Raw genomic sequence first — 17307 nt, forward strand, 5'->3', positions numbered from 1 at the left:
ATTAAGGGGTGGTAGGTATAGGACAGATGTTAGGGGTAGGTTCTTTACTCAGCGAGTCGTGAGTTCATGGAATGCCCTGCTAGTAGCAGTGGTGGACTCTCCCTCATTATGGGCATTTAAGCGGGCATTGGATAGGCATATGGAGGATAGTGGGCTAGTGTAGGTTAGGTGGGCTTGGATCGGCGCAACATCGAGGGCCGAAGGGCCTGTACTGCGCTGTATTCTTCTTTGTTCTATGTTCTATGTTGTTCAATGAACTGATAAACACAAACTGAGTGTTTCTCTGAGGGTTTGTCACTTATTTGTACAATCTTGTTTTGATGTATTTCTAGGGAGATCCAGGAATGCCAGGACCACCAGGTCCCCAAGGACTGACTGGCCCACAGGTGAATATTTGAAAGGAAGCTGGATAATAGTGATGGATTTATATGTGGAAAAATGATATAATCAAATTTCAAACTGCTGCCTAACTGCCATTGGCATGTAGATTATACACTATTCTGTGAGTTCATTCACCATTAAGTTTCATCAGCTTTCTGTTCAAAATAAGACAGTTTAAACAATACAACTGTTCCAACAGAAAATAGTTCAAACAATGCAACTTGGAATCAATTTAGGATAAAGATTGTTCCTCTGTGTTTCTAAGAAGCATCAGGTCTGTTGTTATTCTTTTGAGTTTAACCATTGATTGTGCATACAATTACATAATATAATTGGCCCTGAGTCCATGGGCTGGATGTTAAGGATCCCACCCAGGGCTTACTTTTGTTGGTACAGGTTAGGGAGAGGAATATGTTAAATGTGTGGGTGTCTTGACCACAACCTTCATGCCCGACCTGACCTGATTTCTCTCAATACGGGCCAACCCAGGTAACCTGAGGCTGTTGCAGGCTCTCAATCTACCTTTGAATGCTGGTCAATGACAGGTGGGTGAGAGTAAGAAGACCTTTTGTTTACAACTTTACTGAAAAGGTTTTGAAGGACGGATGGTCACGTCGTTTGTGTGGAGCCAGTGTGATTCAGGGGTGCCCCCACCAACATGATATCGCCTGATTTTACTCCTAATAACCTAGTTTCTAAAGACTACCCCCTACAGTTTTGAGAGTGCAAGTCCAGTCTATTCATACCCCCTCCTCATACCCTTACCTTGTTTTAGTACTGTGGGCCAAGCTTGATTAACATCAGTCAGTCTGGAAATTACTTTTCTTCAAGGGGGTGTTTGGGGAACAATGTGAGCAGTACCACCCTCCTCAACCCTCCCATATACTCCAGCTGTTACTCTGGAGTTTAGCACTTGCCCCTGATGTGAATTATTAGTCAATGGTCTGCTATCAAAGTCCAACTTTATGGGGAACAATTTGAAGAGGATGGTGCACTTTGGGAAAAGAGTACCATAGGACTAATTGATACTCCTTCAGAGAAGCATGGCAGGTACAAAGGACCAAATGGACTCCTTTTGCACTGCATCATTCCGTGATCTTATGAACACGATTTCATCAGAGCAACATCATTCATCAGTAATACAGCAACTGTAAGCAAACAGTAAATATTTTAGTTTATCACACTGAAGGCATTGTTTTTCAATTGCTACTTCATTCTAGTAATAAGTAGCTCCTCAATAGAAATATCTAACAACACTTGTTTTTATTCTTTCTTTATGAAAGGGGAAACCTGGTCTTCCTGGTCAGCCAGGGCCAATTGGTGCAACAGGCGAACCAGTGAGTTCAATTCATATTGTTATTTCTTTTCATATTATCCAACATTTAGAAAGTAAAGTTTCATTTTGCCTCTGTATTGGTAGGGATTGAAAGGGGATAGAGGACCATTGGGAGAAACTGGCTTTCCTGGACCAGAAGGACCCCCTGGTGCTCCAGTATGTATCAAACGGATTTCTTAATTAGGAATTTACTTGTCATAATGCATGTAGTGATACTCATAGGCTATAGATAACTATCTGCTCACTGATGGGTATGGAAATTCAATATATTATGTTTATTTCTGCTATTAGAAGCTTTTCCTTGGTTTTTCCTCTCATTTCCCTCATATTTATAATATAAGTGCTAAGTACTAAATTTTCTTTTCATTTACCATCTGCTTGTGGCAAATGTGGGTGCCAACTCAAGAATCATTTAGGGAAAAACTGAATCAGTATTATATTATGTTAAATCTTTTGGCTGTCTTTATCAGATAAGCTATAATTCACTGGGATCAGTAAGGTACGGTGATCCTGCACTCCACTACCCCAACATCCAGCCCAGATTCTTGCTATATAACAAGCTATATAAGCTAAGGAACAATATCTCTTCAGTAGATATCTCACAGAGAAGATTGTTTTGTCCTCCCTACCCCTCTCTGCCTCCGAACATTTAAAACACTCATTAAAACCTACCTTTTTGACTAAGTTTTTGATTGTTTGACCCTATAATTCCTAAAATGGTGTAGTGCCATACTTTCTTAGAATAATGCTGCTGTGTAACTGGCTGTCCTTGGTAAAAGGCTCAGTGACAGGATTTGCAGATCTGGAAGTGGTACTACCTGTACATCTGTCAAGGTTAGAATGGTCTTCTGAGAGGTTGGCTTGTTCCACCAACACTCTGTCTGATCACAAACTTAAAAAAACATCATTAGTTGTAAATGCAGTAAAATTCTCCCTTGAAGGAATAGCAGTTGAACGCAAGGACATTGCAATATTTCAAGAATGCATGTAAGTCTGTTTCAACTCATGATGAGGCTCGAGCTGCCTGTGCTGATCATCTAACACCTTATTGATTGTTGGGGAGGGTTTAAACCTGACCTACAATAGGACAAGGAACATGGTGAAGCATTAGAAAGAAACATCAAAATGCATAAAGGATTGGGAGTTGCATTTAAGACTTGAATACAGGAGTTGGGAGGTCATGTTGCGGCTGTACATGACATTGGTTAGGCCACTGTTGGAATATTGCATGCAATTCTGGTCTCCTTCCTATCAGAAAGATGTTGTGAAACTTGAAAGGGTTCAGAAAAGATTTACAAGGATGTTGCCAGGGTTGGAGGATTTATTTTATAGGAGAGGCTGAACAGGCTGAGGCTGTTTTCCCTGGAGCATCGGAGGCTGAGGGGTGACCTTATAGAGGTTTACAAAATTATGAGGGGCATGGATAGGATAAATAGGCAAAGTCTTTTCCCTGGGGTCGGGGAGTCCAGAACTAGAGGGCATAAGTTTAGGGTGAGAGGGGAAAGATATAAGAGAGACCTACGGGGCAACTTTATCGCACAGAGGGTGGTATATGTTTGGAATGAGCTGCCAGAGGAAGTGGTGGAGGCTGGTACAATTGCAACCTTTAAGAGGCATTTGGATGGGTATATGAATAGGAAGGGTTTCGAGGGATATGGGCCGGGTGCTGGCAGGTGGGACTAGATTGGGTTGGGATATCTGGTCGGCATTGATGGGTTGGACCGAAGGGTCTGTACATCTCTATGACTCTATGACTCGCGTAAGAGATGAGGGTGTTAGACAAGTGGGAATGCAATCATATATAAATTCAGTGTGCAGTGCATGAATGTTAACAAATAAAGCAGGGTAAAAGAAAGGTTGATAAGCTTCAGATACTCATAACTGCATGGGAAAGCAAGAACAATGAAACAGAAAAGTTTAATGTTAAATAGACATCATATTGATAATCCCAAATGTATGTGTGAGTTTGCTGAAAGAACATCTGAATTTGTACTTTTTTCTGAACTGTGACATATTCACAGCATTCAGTTAGATATATTGACTTTGAAATGCTCCTTCATAATTAGGAAGCGTCTTTCATGTATCTTCTCACAGTTATGCTGCTTGGGTCAGTGGTTGATCGTTTGGAGGGGATTCGGATATATATACCCTGTGCTTTATCATTGCAGTGGCTTTGGGCTTACGGGGCTGGAGCTAGTGTTGCACACAAAATTCATTCCTACTTTTATTAATGTCACCAGCCAGATTCATAGCTGTTCACGAGGTCTGTTTCCTTTTTATCTCCCAACAGGGGAAAACTGGAGGGCGTGGCTTCCCAGGTTCCCAGGTAAGCAAACCAGAAGAACACTCCAGGGTTCCTGATCATTTTCATTTTTTTGCTGCTCCGTCTTCTGTCTCTTCATGCCATATAAAGTGAATAGATTCCTGGTAGTAATTGTATAAGTTTTACAATTAACACTAACTGCTATTTGTACAGCATTAGACATTAGATAATACTTCATTTGTCTTATTTAATTGTAGGGTTCACCAGGGAACAAAGGAGACCGTGGACCCAAGGGTGAACGGGTAAGTTGTTGAGTAAAACATTATTCTTTTAAAAAAAAACAAACATCAAGTTAGCTATGTCTTACGTGCTGATTGCCATCTGATACTCTACAGGGCAACATATGAGGACGCTTGGTGTAGGCAGGATCAGCTAGACAGTCCCGTCCTCAAAGTTCAATGACCTTTTCACACATACTCTTCAAGTTTAGATGCACAAAGCAGCCACTTGGTGGAGGGTTTATTTGGACACCTCTGGAGCTATGGCTCAAAGGAAATTATTGCTGTTAAGGAAGAAACATAAGGTGAAAATTGATGACAAAAAGGATAGTTTCCATATGTTAGACAATGTATTTATTTGCGAAAGGGTTAATTCTGAGAAGTACATGAAGTTCCACCCAGTATGATGCTGTCATAACATTTTGGGTGGAGGGATTGATCTCAATCTTGAAGGAAACTATGCACAGATCTACTGTCTTCTTATAGTCTTAGTCAAAAAACTATGGTAGTAGTATAACTTGTACCTAATTATGATCATGCAATAAACTGCATCCTATTTAAGGCAAAAGCTTCTTCTGCTTAGACTATCCAGTGCTTTTCCTCTAACCTAATTGACAAAGCAGTCCCTGTAGATCCAATCGAAACGTGAATGTTGCAGCAAGGCTGTTTTATGGTGAGCAAGAGACCAGTTACCTCACACCAATATGGCAAGCAGTGGTGAGGGATTCATCACATGAAATGGTGAGTATTGACGAGAATTCATTAAACAAACCACACACCCAGCAACAAAGCCAAAACCAGACTGAGAAATTATTATAATGATTCTCTGATTCTATAAATAAGATTTGGTTGCACCTTTCTGCTAAGATAAAATGCAATGATGTAGTATTTACTGGGTGCATAGTTAAGATGTTGCTGGTGATAGAAAGTTGCAAAATGTTAAATGTAAATCCAGGTCAGAGATGGTGCAATATATCCCTGCCAAGGTTTATTACATACACAGTGACAGCGTGATATAGTCACTAAATAGTTTATTAGAAACACACTCACAGTGAGATATAGTTCCTCAGTGAAACAAAAATAAACCAAAAAACTGTGGATGAGGAAATCAGAAACAAAAACAAACATTGTTGGGAAAACTCAGTACGTCTGGCGGCATTTGTGGAAAGAAAACAAACTTAAAATTTCGGTTCCAGTGAACCTTTCTCAGAAGTATGAACTCAGGCCTACTGAGTTTTCCCAGCAATTTCTGTTATAGGTCCTCAGTGGTTTATTTGATATATACTCTCAGTGAGATGGATTGTCCTTCAGTAGTTTATTAGATATGCATTCACAGTAAAAGACAGTATTTCTTAGTGGTTTATTGGATACAGTCTTACAGTGAGATACAGTCCCTCAGTGATTTATTAGGCAGACACTCCTAGTGAGATATAAACTCTCACTGGTAGTTTAGTTAAAAATCACACAACACCATGTTATAATCAACAGGTTTATTTGGAAGCACAAGTTTTCAGGTTGCTGCTCCTTCACCACCTGATGAAGGAGCAGCACTCCGAAAGCTCGTGCTTCCAAATAAACCTGTTGGACTATAACCTGGTGTTGCATGATTTTTAACTTTGTACACCCCAATCCAACACTGGAACCTCCAAATCATGACTGGTATTTTAGATATACACTCTCAGTGATATTGTCCCTTAATGGTTTATAAGATTTATACATGCAATGAGAAATAGTTTCTCAGTAGTTTATTTGATATGAATTCACAGTAAGATATATTGACCCTCAGTAGTTACATAGATATACATCGATGTACAAGACATATATTCGTAGTGAAGTGTCGTCACTCAGTGATTTATTAGATCCACACTTGCAGTCAGATATTGTATCACTCAGTGGTTTCTACTCACAGTGAAACATAATTTCTCAGTGGTTCATTAAATAAAAACTTGCAGTGAAATATAGTCCCTCAGTGGTTCATTAAATTAGCACTCAAAATGAGATATGGTGCTCTGCAGTTTTTTTTTAAGTAGACAGTCGCAGCGAGATATGATCCCTCTTTGACCTATTAGATGCACACTGCAGTTAGATATAATGTTCCTCAGTGGTTTGTCAGGTACACAGTTCCAAATATAGTCACTCAGTGATTTGTTCAATTTACCAGGGGAAGTACAATTCCTCTGTGACTTAGTAATTACACATTTGCAGTGAATACAATGGCATTTATTGTATTCACTCGAATGAGTGCAATGAAAGGTTTGTAATATCGCCCCTCAGTGCTATCTTAGGTACAGGGTACCTAGGTACAGATATTTTAAGTAATAGCGATTTTTGAGAAGATTTGTAGCTCAGGTTGATGATAAGATAAATGCGAGGTGCTGCATTTTGGGAAAGCAAATCTTAGCAGGACTTATACACTTATACACTCCTAGGGAGTGTTGCTGAACAAAGAGACCTTGGAGTGCAGGTTCATAGCTCCTTGAAAGTGGAGTCACAGGTAGATAGGATAGTGAAGAAGGCGTTTGGTATGCTTTCCTTTATTGGTCAGAGTTTTGAGTACAGGAGTTGGGAGGTCATGTTGCGGCTGTACAGGACATTGGTGAGACCATGTTGGAATATTGCGTGCAAATCTAGTCTCCTTCCTATCGGAAAGATGTTGTGAAACTTGAAAGGGTTCAGAAAAGATTTACAAGGATGTTGCCAGGGTTGGAGGATTAGGAATATGGGATGGGTGCTGGCAGGTGGGACTAGATTGGGTTGGTATATCTGGTCGGCATGGACGGGTTGGACCAAAGGGTCTGTTTCCATGCTGTACATCTCTATGACTCTATGACTTGTAAGTTAGCTTGTTGAGCTTGAAGGTTTGTTTTCAGTTGTTTCATCATCATACTAGATAACATCATCAGTGAGAGTCACTGGTGGTATGTCCCACCTCTCTATTTATAGATCTTGGTTTCTTAATGTGGGTGATGTCATTTCCAGTTCTTTTTTTCAAGCGATGGTAGATAGTGTCCAAATCGATGTCTTTATTGGTGGAGTTCTGGTTAGAATGCCATGCTTCTAAGATTTCTCATGCGTGTCTTTGTTTTCCTGTCCTAGGATGTGTGTGTTGTCCCAGTCAAAGCAGTGTCCTTCTTTGTCTGTACGTATGGAAATTAATGATAGTGGGTCATGTCTTTTGGTGGCCAGTTGGGGTTCATGTATCTTGATGGCAAGTTTCTTACCAGCATTTGGCGATAGACCTGACCCCACAGCTATTAAACAGAATCTCATCCATTTTAACAGCACTGAAAAAATCAGGAGAATTAAACAGGACAAATTTTCAAAACATGAAACCAGATGGATCCAACACACCACGCTTCTATGGTTTACCAAAAATACACAAACCAGGGGCCCCCTCAGACCCATTGTCTCCCTACCTGGTACACCAACTACAGACTAGCTAAAAATCTCCACCAAAAACTAAAAGACCTAATGAAGATTCACACTACTCCATTCACTCCACCCAAGAATTCCTGAACACCATCAAAAATACCAAGGTAGAAGAGGACGAAGTAATGGTCTCCTTTGATGCTACAGCGCTTTTCACATCAATTAACATTAACCTGGCCATAAAAACACTGGCATCACTACTAGGAAAACCAGGACCACAAACTTCATCAGCAAAGATAACATCCTCAAGCTAATGGACCTGCTTCACCACCCATTTCACATTCAATAACAAAACCTACAAACAAGTCAACAGAACACCTATGGGATCACCAATATCAGGACTCATAGCGGAAGCAGTAATGCAGAGACTTAAACAAGCTGCCCTCCCATCTATCCAACCCAAACTTTGGGTCTTCTACGTAGATGACACTTTTGTCATCACAAAACGGAACAAATTAGAGGAAACCATCAACAATACAAAAGAAGAGGAGAACAACAACAGACTCCCATTTCTAGACATGCCAGTTGAACATACAGTTAACAGAGAGCTTCAAACCAGTGTCTACAGAAAAACAACACACATGGACCAAATGTTTAACTTCAGAAGCAACCATCTCAACACCCACAAACGGAGTTGCATCAAGACATTATTTCAACGAGCTACATTATACTGCAGCACCCAAGAACTACAAAAAGCAGAAGAAAAATATTTATACATTTTCAATAAAAACAGGTATCCAATAAACAAAATCCACCAGTTCCTCAGAAACAACCCCAAACAAGCAGACACAACACAACCAAAAATTGTAACCGCATTACCTTACATTAAAGACATATCAGAAATGACTTCCAGGCTACTCAGACCACTTGGCATCATGGTAACACACAACCCTACCAACACACTTAAACAGCGACTGTTGAACCTGACGGATCCAATAAATACCACCAAATAAAAAATGTTATTTTCAAGATACCATGCAAGAACTGTAAAAAAGCACTACATCAGACAAACTGGCAGGACGCTTGTCACCAGGATACATGAACACCAACTGGCCACCAAAAAAATGACTCACTATCACTGGTTTCTATACGTACAGACAAAGAAGGACACCATTTTGACTGGGACAATACACACGCACCTCCTAGAACAGGTGAAACAAAGACACGCATGACAATTCTTAGAGGCATGGCGTTCTAACCAGAATTCCATCAATAAACACATCGATTTAGACCCTATCAACCTTCTCTTGAAAAAAAGAACTGGAAATGACATTACCCACCTTAAGAAACCAAGACCTATATTTAGAAAAGTGGGACATAGTACCAGCGTTTTACCAGAGACTCTTACTGATCATGTTGCCTAGTATGGTGATGAAATGTCTGAAAACAAACCTTCAAGCTCAGCAAGCTAACTTACATACTTATACTTTACTTTGAGATAGTAAAAAAATAGGGCTAGCATTGGAATACAGAGTTTAAGTTGTCCAGAATGAAAATAAGAAGTGTCTTTAAAGTACGCAAGTTATATGCCATTTCCACTGATATGTGCATGCCAGGTTTCAGAACATGAGGCCTCACTGCCTTCACGCGCTGGCCTTGCCTCCAGAACTTGTTCCTCCAGCCAGCCCGTGCTCACTCTGCTGCCGCTCCAGATCCAGCCATGATTCAGCTCCCAGCTCGGCCCGTGCTCACTCTGCTCCCATTCTGGGTCCAGCAGTGACTCAACTCCCAGCTTGGCCCGTGCTCACTCTGCTCCCATTCTGGGTCCAGCAGTTACTCAACTCCCAGCTCGGCCCGTGCTCACTCTCCTCCCATTTTGGGTCCAGCAGTGACTCAGCTCCCAGCTCGGCCCGTGCTCACTCAGCTCCCATTCTGGGTACTGCAGTGACTCAGTTCCGAGCTCAGCCCGCGCTCACTCTGCTCCCATTCCGGGTCCAGCAGTGACTCAACTCCCAGCTCAGCCCACGTTTGCTCTGCTCCTGCTCCTTGATGGGTTGAGGGGGGGGACCGAAAACTGCAGCCAGAGGAAAAAGAGGAAAGAAAGAGGAAAAAGACCTAGTGAGCAGAGGAGCTCCAGCTAGAGTATCTTACTCTGTTGCCATCTTAACCAGAACTATAGTGTTTCACAATGGTTTATTAGATATGCATTCAGAGTGAAGAATGGTGTCTCTTAATAGTCTATCAGATGCACGCTTACAGTGAGAGATAATGTCTCAGTGGTGTATTAGATACATATATTGTCGTGAAATTGTTTGACTCTCCATGTTTTATTAGATATATTCTTGCAATAAGTTGTAGTGTCCCTCAGAGGTTTCTTTGATGTATAGTCACGTCAAGATATAGTCCTTAAATTACTTATTAGAGTTTCACAAGCAGTGATATACATTGCCTCGCAATGCTTTATTAGATAAATACTTGCAGTGAGATATAGTCTCTCAGATGTTTGTTCGGTGGACACTCTCACTGAGATATCTGAAACTCTTGTTCTTCTCTGTCAGCCAGGGCTCCCTGATTGGACCAGATTAACAGCCCCAAGCAGGAAACTCATATTCTATGATGTCCACCTGGCTGACCTGATTACAATCATTACATCCCTTCCCCTCTGAGTCTAAAGACATAGGCTTTTTTTTTCTGTTGGATCTCCTCCTGCAACGTTTCAGCACCAGGCCAGGTTCCTCCAATTCTGCCTCTGATATGACATACATCGCACAACACATCATCTCCTGCCCCAGAGCAACTTGGAAGAATTTTGTTCTCTTCTTTCAGCTGCAAAGGCATTGGGACAATGACATCCATCATATCCATCTTAGATTCTGAGATGTCTTCAATGCTTATTGGAAATGGAGAAGCTACAGCTTTTGGAATAGTTGAAAAGCTGTCAATGAGCCAGGCATGTTTTGTGTCTGTACCGCTTGTGTGTTTGCAGATTTCATATGGTCCACATGCTTGTTCAGGACTGTCACACATATCTCAATTTATATGTCACTGGACCTGACCTCATGTCAACCATGCTTCATACCCATACAGGGCCATTCCCATGGTTTCTACACCAAACTTCATCGCTGGAATAAACTGCCCTTCTTGCTTAGCAGAGCATTATGTTTGGCATTGGTATTCCTAATGGCATTTCACACTCCCCTCAAGGTTTAGGATGATTAGATTTAACCCAGTGTTGAGTCTTCTCCCCATTAGCATCTCTGCTGGAGCTCTCCTTGTAGTTGCATGAGTGATGGTCCTATAATCAAATAGGAATTGGGACAGTTTTGTATCTAGTGAAGCTGAAAATGTGATGCTGGAAAAGCGCAGCAGGTCAGGCAGCATCCAGGGAACAGGAGAATCGACGTTTCGGGCATAAGCCCTTCTTCAGGAAAGCTGTGAAGCTGTAGGCCGTTTCTTTAAGCCTTCCTTCAAAGTTTGGGCTGCACTTTCTGCCAGACCATTGGATGGTGGATGGTATGCAGCTGACCTTATATCAACTATCATTCAGCTTTAGGAAATTCTCAGATTTCCTGCTGGTAAGTGATGGCCCATTACCCGTGACCAACACTTGCAGGAATCCATGTATTGCAAACGATGTGTGCAGTTTTTCTATCTTCAACCCCATATTTGACAAATGAACTCAATGCACGTCCCACCATTTTGAATGTGCCCCAACAGCGATTAAGAATATTGAGCCTATGAAAGGACCTGCATACTCAACATACTGTCATCCAGGGTTTATTGGGCCATTCCCATGGATGTGGGGGAGCTGCTGGCAGTAGTCTTTGTTCTTTTTGGCACTCTTGAAGTTTCCCCACCAACACAGCTATGTGTGCATGCAGTCCTGGCCTCCAATCCTGGAAACCCCGGGATGATCCTGGTGGAGTTCAGCCAGTATCTAGCGCTGACCTTTTTTATGGACAATCACTGTTGCTCACCATTATAATGTGCTGTCCACTATTGTGATCTGGTCTCTCCAGGTTCCAAAAGGCTTCAATTTGGTTGTAACGGCCCTTTGGTTTCCCTCCATCACCACCAGCTGTTGCCAGAACTAGATCTTCCTCCATCCAAAGTCTGATATTGTCAGCTGTGACCAGGTGTGTCCAGAAAATTTAAAACCATGGACAGACTCTTCCAGTGGCGGTTCCATTTGTGGTGTATCTGCCAACACTACGTGGCCATCCAGATAATATTCCAACTTGTAATTATAATCACTTACAACAGCCCTCTACGAGGTCTACTTAAAGAAGGTCTGACCTCTTTAAGTCGATCTCACAGGGATTTGTATTCCATTATTATTACAAATTTAGATCTGCAAAGAACTTTCTGACTCAAAATATGACTCCCAAATCCTCTTTCTCTATCTAGATGTATTTATGCTCTGCATTAACCAAAGTCCTGGATGCATACACGATAGGGCGTTCCTCTCCATTGGGCCACCCATGAGTAAATGCTGTAACATTAGGGGAGGAATCATATTTCACTACCAGATCTCACTTGGGACCACAGTGTGCCAACACCTCTAAGGATGATAGCTGTTTGTTCACTTTCCTGAAAGCTATAACTTGGGAACACAACCATTTTCAAGGCTTATATCCAGCTTTGTGAAGAGCAACCCCTCTGCCAGCTTTGCATATAAGTCCTCTGTGTGAGGAATTGGGTATTTATCCAACTGTGAAAAGTGGTTTACCACTTATTTAAAATCCCCACAAAGGCAAATCAACCAATTAGGCTTCACAATTAGTACAAACAGTGGTGCCCATTCCACAAACTGGACTCGTTTGATGATTCCTAAACATTCCACTCTTCTGATTTGATCATCGAATGACCATAAATCATAGAATCCTACAGTGTGCACAGACAGGCCATTTGACTGATCGAATCGACGCTAACTCTCTGAAGAGCAACCCACCCAGTCCCTTGCTTTATCCCTGTAATACCACATTTCCATGGCCAATCCACCTAACCTGCACATCTTTGGACTGTGGGATGAAACCAAAACACCCAAAGGAAACGCACATAGACAGTCACTTGAGGATGGAATCGAACCTGGATACCTGACGGGCCTTGCAGAATCATGCAATTGTTTCCTGATCAACATGCAAGGTGATCTTGGCTCCTTTGATAATACCTAGACATTCCTGAAAAACGTCCATGTGTTTAGTGAGGAATTCACTCAGGCAGCCATTTTCTAATCAAAAAATGTTGAGCTACTCTTAGTGAATCTTTCTCAACCAATTTTGCTACACTAAGCCTTTTACTACAATCAGTGGTATCTGAACCAGCTGCTTCTCATAAAGACCAGAACTGAAGTTATACCCTTAATTTGTAAAGGTTCCCCAGTAAAGGTTATCATTCTAGCCAAGGTCTTGCGTAAACTTTAGGGTTAGGGTCCGGTGCGAATTTTGCCAAAGACTGGTTCTGCAATTACTAAAATGGCTGCACCAGTATAGCCCTCCATTAGAACTGGGTGACCATTTAACCAGACTTTTAATTTTATTCATTCTCATTTGAATGTTGCTAAACAATTTAACTGTTCCAAACCAGATGTAAGCGAACTTTCCAGGATGTGCACTCTCCTGAATACCATTCTATGAGTTCTCTTCCTCAGTTTAGGTCTGTGGAAATCTTTTGCTGTCTGAAATCTGCATACCAGCAGTAGGTACAATGCCTTGCTGGCCCAGATCCTGAAGAAAATTTTAACCATTTGGCCAAGGCTTGGCTTTGCTTTCGGGTTTTGCTGTGGGCTGATCTAGAGTCCTCCATTCAGGATATGGCCTGAGTGAGGCTATGCAATTGTCTTCAGTCAAGTGGTGTTTCCCAAGCTCAGTCAGCCTGGTGAGTGTGTCCATCTCCATCAGAACACTCTGTAATTCATATACTCCCCTTGCCACATTTTCAAATGGTAAAGCCAGTTGTAGTGCCTGTTTGGCATCCAGCTGGACTTCAGCTAGTATGTGCTTTGTATGGTTACATCATTAATCGGTTAAATCATAGCTACATGCATCTGCCAGTCACCTTAACTTAATCAAAATTCCTGATACAATTTCCCAGATTCTCAAATTGCTGAGTAAAACTGATAGTGTCTCAGAATTGGAGGAGGTTTTGCGGTCATATTATTCCTGAACTAAATCCATCAACTCTTGAAAGGTTTTAGTATCACATGCCTCAGGGAATCTAAGCCTCCTAATAATCAAAAAAGCTTCAGATCCACAAGCCGTCAGAAGAATTACTTGTTGTTTTTCATAAATGTCATTTACCGAGAAAAAGTAATGCATTCTTACCACATACTGGGCCCAGGCTTCAATGGCAGGATCGAACATGTCAAGCTTCCTAAATAATAGAATGATGCCAGAAAAGCTTACCCCCAACTCAAAGATGACTGTTCTGGGTGCATTTCTTCTGGGGTATGCTTATCTCGTGTCGCTACTGTTATTGCTTCACAGAGGCCAGTATTCCGTTGCCAAGTCACCCTTCATTTACATGTGGAAAGTCCTTGACACTGATCCTGGTCCCTCAAAACCACCTCTCAAAGTGAACAGGACGTCTGACACTCCTGTTCTTAGCTGACTTGATTTGTTTGGATTTGATTTGAATTATTGTCATGTGTACAAGTACACTAAAATGCTTTGTTTGCGAGCAGTACAGGCAGATCATTGTCAGCAAGGATATACAGATCAGAGGGTGAGAAAAACATTTGGACAGCGTAAGGCATACAGGTTCCACCGCACAGGACGTGTGCTAGGCAATATCAACATTAAGGAGGAGAAAGTGAGGATTGCAGATGCTGGAGCTTTATCAGAGTCCAGAGTGTGTTGCTGGGAAAGCATTGCAGGTCAGGCAGCATCCGAGGAGCAGGAGAATTGACTTTTCAGGCATAAGCTCTTCATCAGGAATGAGACTCATGGGCCAGGAGGTGGTGCTGGGGGGAGGGTAGCTGAGAAAGTGATAGATGGATGAAGGTGAGGGAGAAGGTGATAAGTGAGGGGGTGTATGGCATGATGGACAGGTCCTGAGGGCACTGCCATGTTGGAGGCTTGGGACTGGGATAATGTGTGGGGGGGGGGATGAGGAAGCTGTTGAAATCCACGCTTATCCCGTGTGGTTGTAGGGTCCCAAGGTGGAATATGACGTGTTCTTCCTCCAGGCATTGGGTAGTAACGGTTGGCGGTGGAGGAGGCCCAGCACCTGCATGTCCTTGACGGAAAGGGAAGGGGAGTTGAAGTGTTTAGCCATGGGGTGGTGGGGTTGGTGGGTGTGGGTGTCCGAGAGATATTCTCTGAAACCATCCACAAGAAGGCGTCCTGTCTCCCTGATGTAGAGGAGACCACACCGGATGCGATGGATGCAATAAATGACATTGGTAGGGGCACAGGTAAATTTCTGATGGATGTGGAAGGATCCCTTGGGGCCTTGGATGGAAGTGAGTGGTGTGGTGTAGGTGCAGGCTTTGCACTTCCTGCGGTGGCAGGGTAAGATTCCAGGAGTGGGGTGTGGGCTAATGGGGGGGGCGTGGACCTAATGAGGGAGTCGCAGAGGGAATGGTTTCTCTGGAAGGCTGATGGGGTAGGGAGGGAAATATATCTTTGGTGGTTGGGTCTGTTTGGAGGTGGCGGAAGTGGCGGAGGATGATGCGATGTATGTGGAGGTTGGTGAGGTGGAGGGTGAGGACCAGGACGGGGGTGGGGGGTGGTGGCTTCTGTCCTTGTTGTGTTGGGAGGTGTGGGGTTCAAGGGCACACAAATTCTTATGGTCCTGGGCAGAGCAGTGGCTGTACCAGACCATTATACAGCCAGACAGTATGCTTTCTATAATGTATCTGTAAAAGTTAATGAGGGTCCTTATGAACATGCCAAATTTCCTGAACCACCTATGGAAGAAGAGGGGTTGTTGTTCCTTCTTGACCTTCGCATCAGTGTGAGAATTCCAGGTCAGGTTGTCAGTTATCATCACTCCTAGGAACTTGATGCTCTCAATCCTTTCAACCTCCACTCTGTTGGTGTAGATGGGAGAATGTTCTCCTCCTTTCTTTCTGACATCAATAATCAGTTCTTTAGTTTTACTGACATTGGCAGAGAGGTTATTATCATAGCACCATATCACCAAGGCCTCTATCTCCTTCCTGTATTCTGATCAACATCTCTTGGTGCTCAGACATGGTGACCCTGGTCAGCCATTGCTTCCCAGACCTGGAATACCTCAAAGTAAAATGCCATCTCTACTACCTGCCATGCTAGTTCACATCCACCATCCTGACAGAAGTCTACATACCACCCTATGCGGATGTGAAGAATGTCCTGGATGAAATTTACACTGCCACAAACACTCTGGCCTTATTCATCATGGCTGGCCAATTCAACCAAGCCAACTCAAGTGTTTGCTGTCAAAATACCACCAACACATCTCCTGCCCCACAATAAGATCGAACATCCTAGACCACTGCTACACAACTGTGAAAGACTATGTTAGCCAGGAGTCCCTGATTGGACCAGATTAACTGTTCCAATCAGGGACCTCATATTTTATGGGGTCCACTTGGCTGACCTCAGCACAATTGGTACAGCCCATATTAGATATACACACACAATGAGATATAGTCCATCAGGTGTTTTTTTATTTAGTCACTGTAAGGTGTAGTGTCCTTAGAGGTTTATTAGATGCACATTGGCTATGAGATTTAGTCCTTCAATGCTTTAATAGCTACAGACTCACAGTTAGATATAGTCCGTCAGTGATTTATTAGATCCGCACTTGCTGTGAGATCCAGTGTTGCTCATTGATTTGTCAAATATACACTTGCATTGAGATATTGTCCCTCAGTGGCTTATATATTTCCAGTATAACATCGAATATTCCTTATCAGGAATGGACCATAACTGTTCCTCAGTTTCTGTTTGGTTTCACTCTTGGCAGAACTGAAAATATAAAACTAAATATAAGATAGCCAATACGGAAGAAAATAGAAAATTCAAGGAAAATATCTATATACAGAGAGTAATAAGAATGTGAAACTCCCTTCCACTTTGGATGTGTGATGCAAATGATGTAGTGACAAGGGGAAGCAATAAACAAGAGATTTAATTATTGGATAGATACCCAGTAAAAACCACTTAACCTGTTTTTGTGTGGTAAGTTCGATGTAATTTGTATGTTTATGCCACCAAATGAAATAAAAGATTTTGTATAGGGTTTTTCTCATACAAAATGCAGCTCTTTCACTAAGATGGCTATATTTATTGAGTGACTTGACATCTCTAAGACTGAGGAAGATTTGAGGTCAGGATTTTGTGATATGCTGTTGAGTAAAGTGGGTAAAGGGAGTTAAGGTACAATTCAACAACCAGTTGAAAATATGGAAGGGACTTGAGGGGCTGAATGGTCTCCACCCATCCTTGTGGACCTTGCTAAAAGCAGTCATGCCTAGATTTTGAGTGAGGACAGGTTGGGGTTGGCCTGCAGTTCACCAACAAGTTGAGTATGCACTTGTTCTCTGGGACTCTGATGAAAGACACTTGAGTGAGCAGTAGACCTCAGAAAATCTCAACACCTCATGGAGACAATGAAGAAGAAAGATTGAACTGTCCATGTGAATAGCAGTGATTCAAATCACAGGCATACTTTTTGCATCATGAGTTCAACTC

At 42.2% G+C, this 17307-nt stretch overlaps 1 protein-coding gene across 2 annotated transcripts in view; it reads left to right on the forward strand.

Annotated features, from left to right (window-relative positions):
- The window catches only part of LOC122543221 (collagen alpha-1(XIX) chain), a 412403-nt gene that overhangs the window by 356891 nt on the left and 38205 nt on the right, over window positions 1–17307 (forward strand). For both annotated transcript variants that reach the window (XM_043681707.1, XM_043681699.1), the window contains exons 44-48: window positions 333–386; window positions 1665–1718; window positions 1802–1873; window positions 4008–4043; window positions 4238–4282. In XM_043681707.1, the coding sequence (XP_043537642.1) occupies window positions 333–386; window positions 1665–1718; window positions 1802–1873; window positions 4008–4043; window positions 4238–4282 (261 nt within the window). The remainder of the gene's footprint in view (window positions 1–332; window positions 387–1664; window positions 1719–1801; window positions 1874–4007; window positions 4044–4237; window positions 4283–17307) is intronic.

The sequence above is a fragment of the Chiloscyllium plagiosum genome, chromosome 3 (assembly GCF_004010195.1).
Source record: "Chiloscyllium plagiosum isolate BGI_BamShark_2017 chromosome 3, ASM401019v2, whole genome shotgun sequence".
NCBI classification, from domain to species: domain Eukaryota; kingdom Metazoa; phylum Chordata; class Chondrichthyes; order Orectolobiformes; family Hemiscylliidae; genus Chiloscyllium; species Chiloscyllium plagiosum.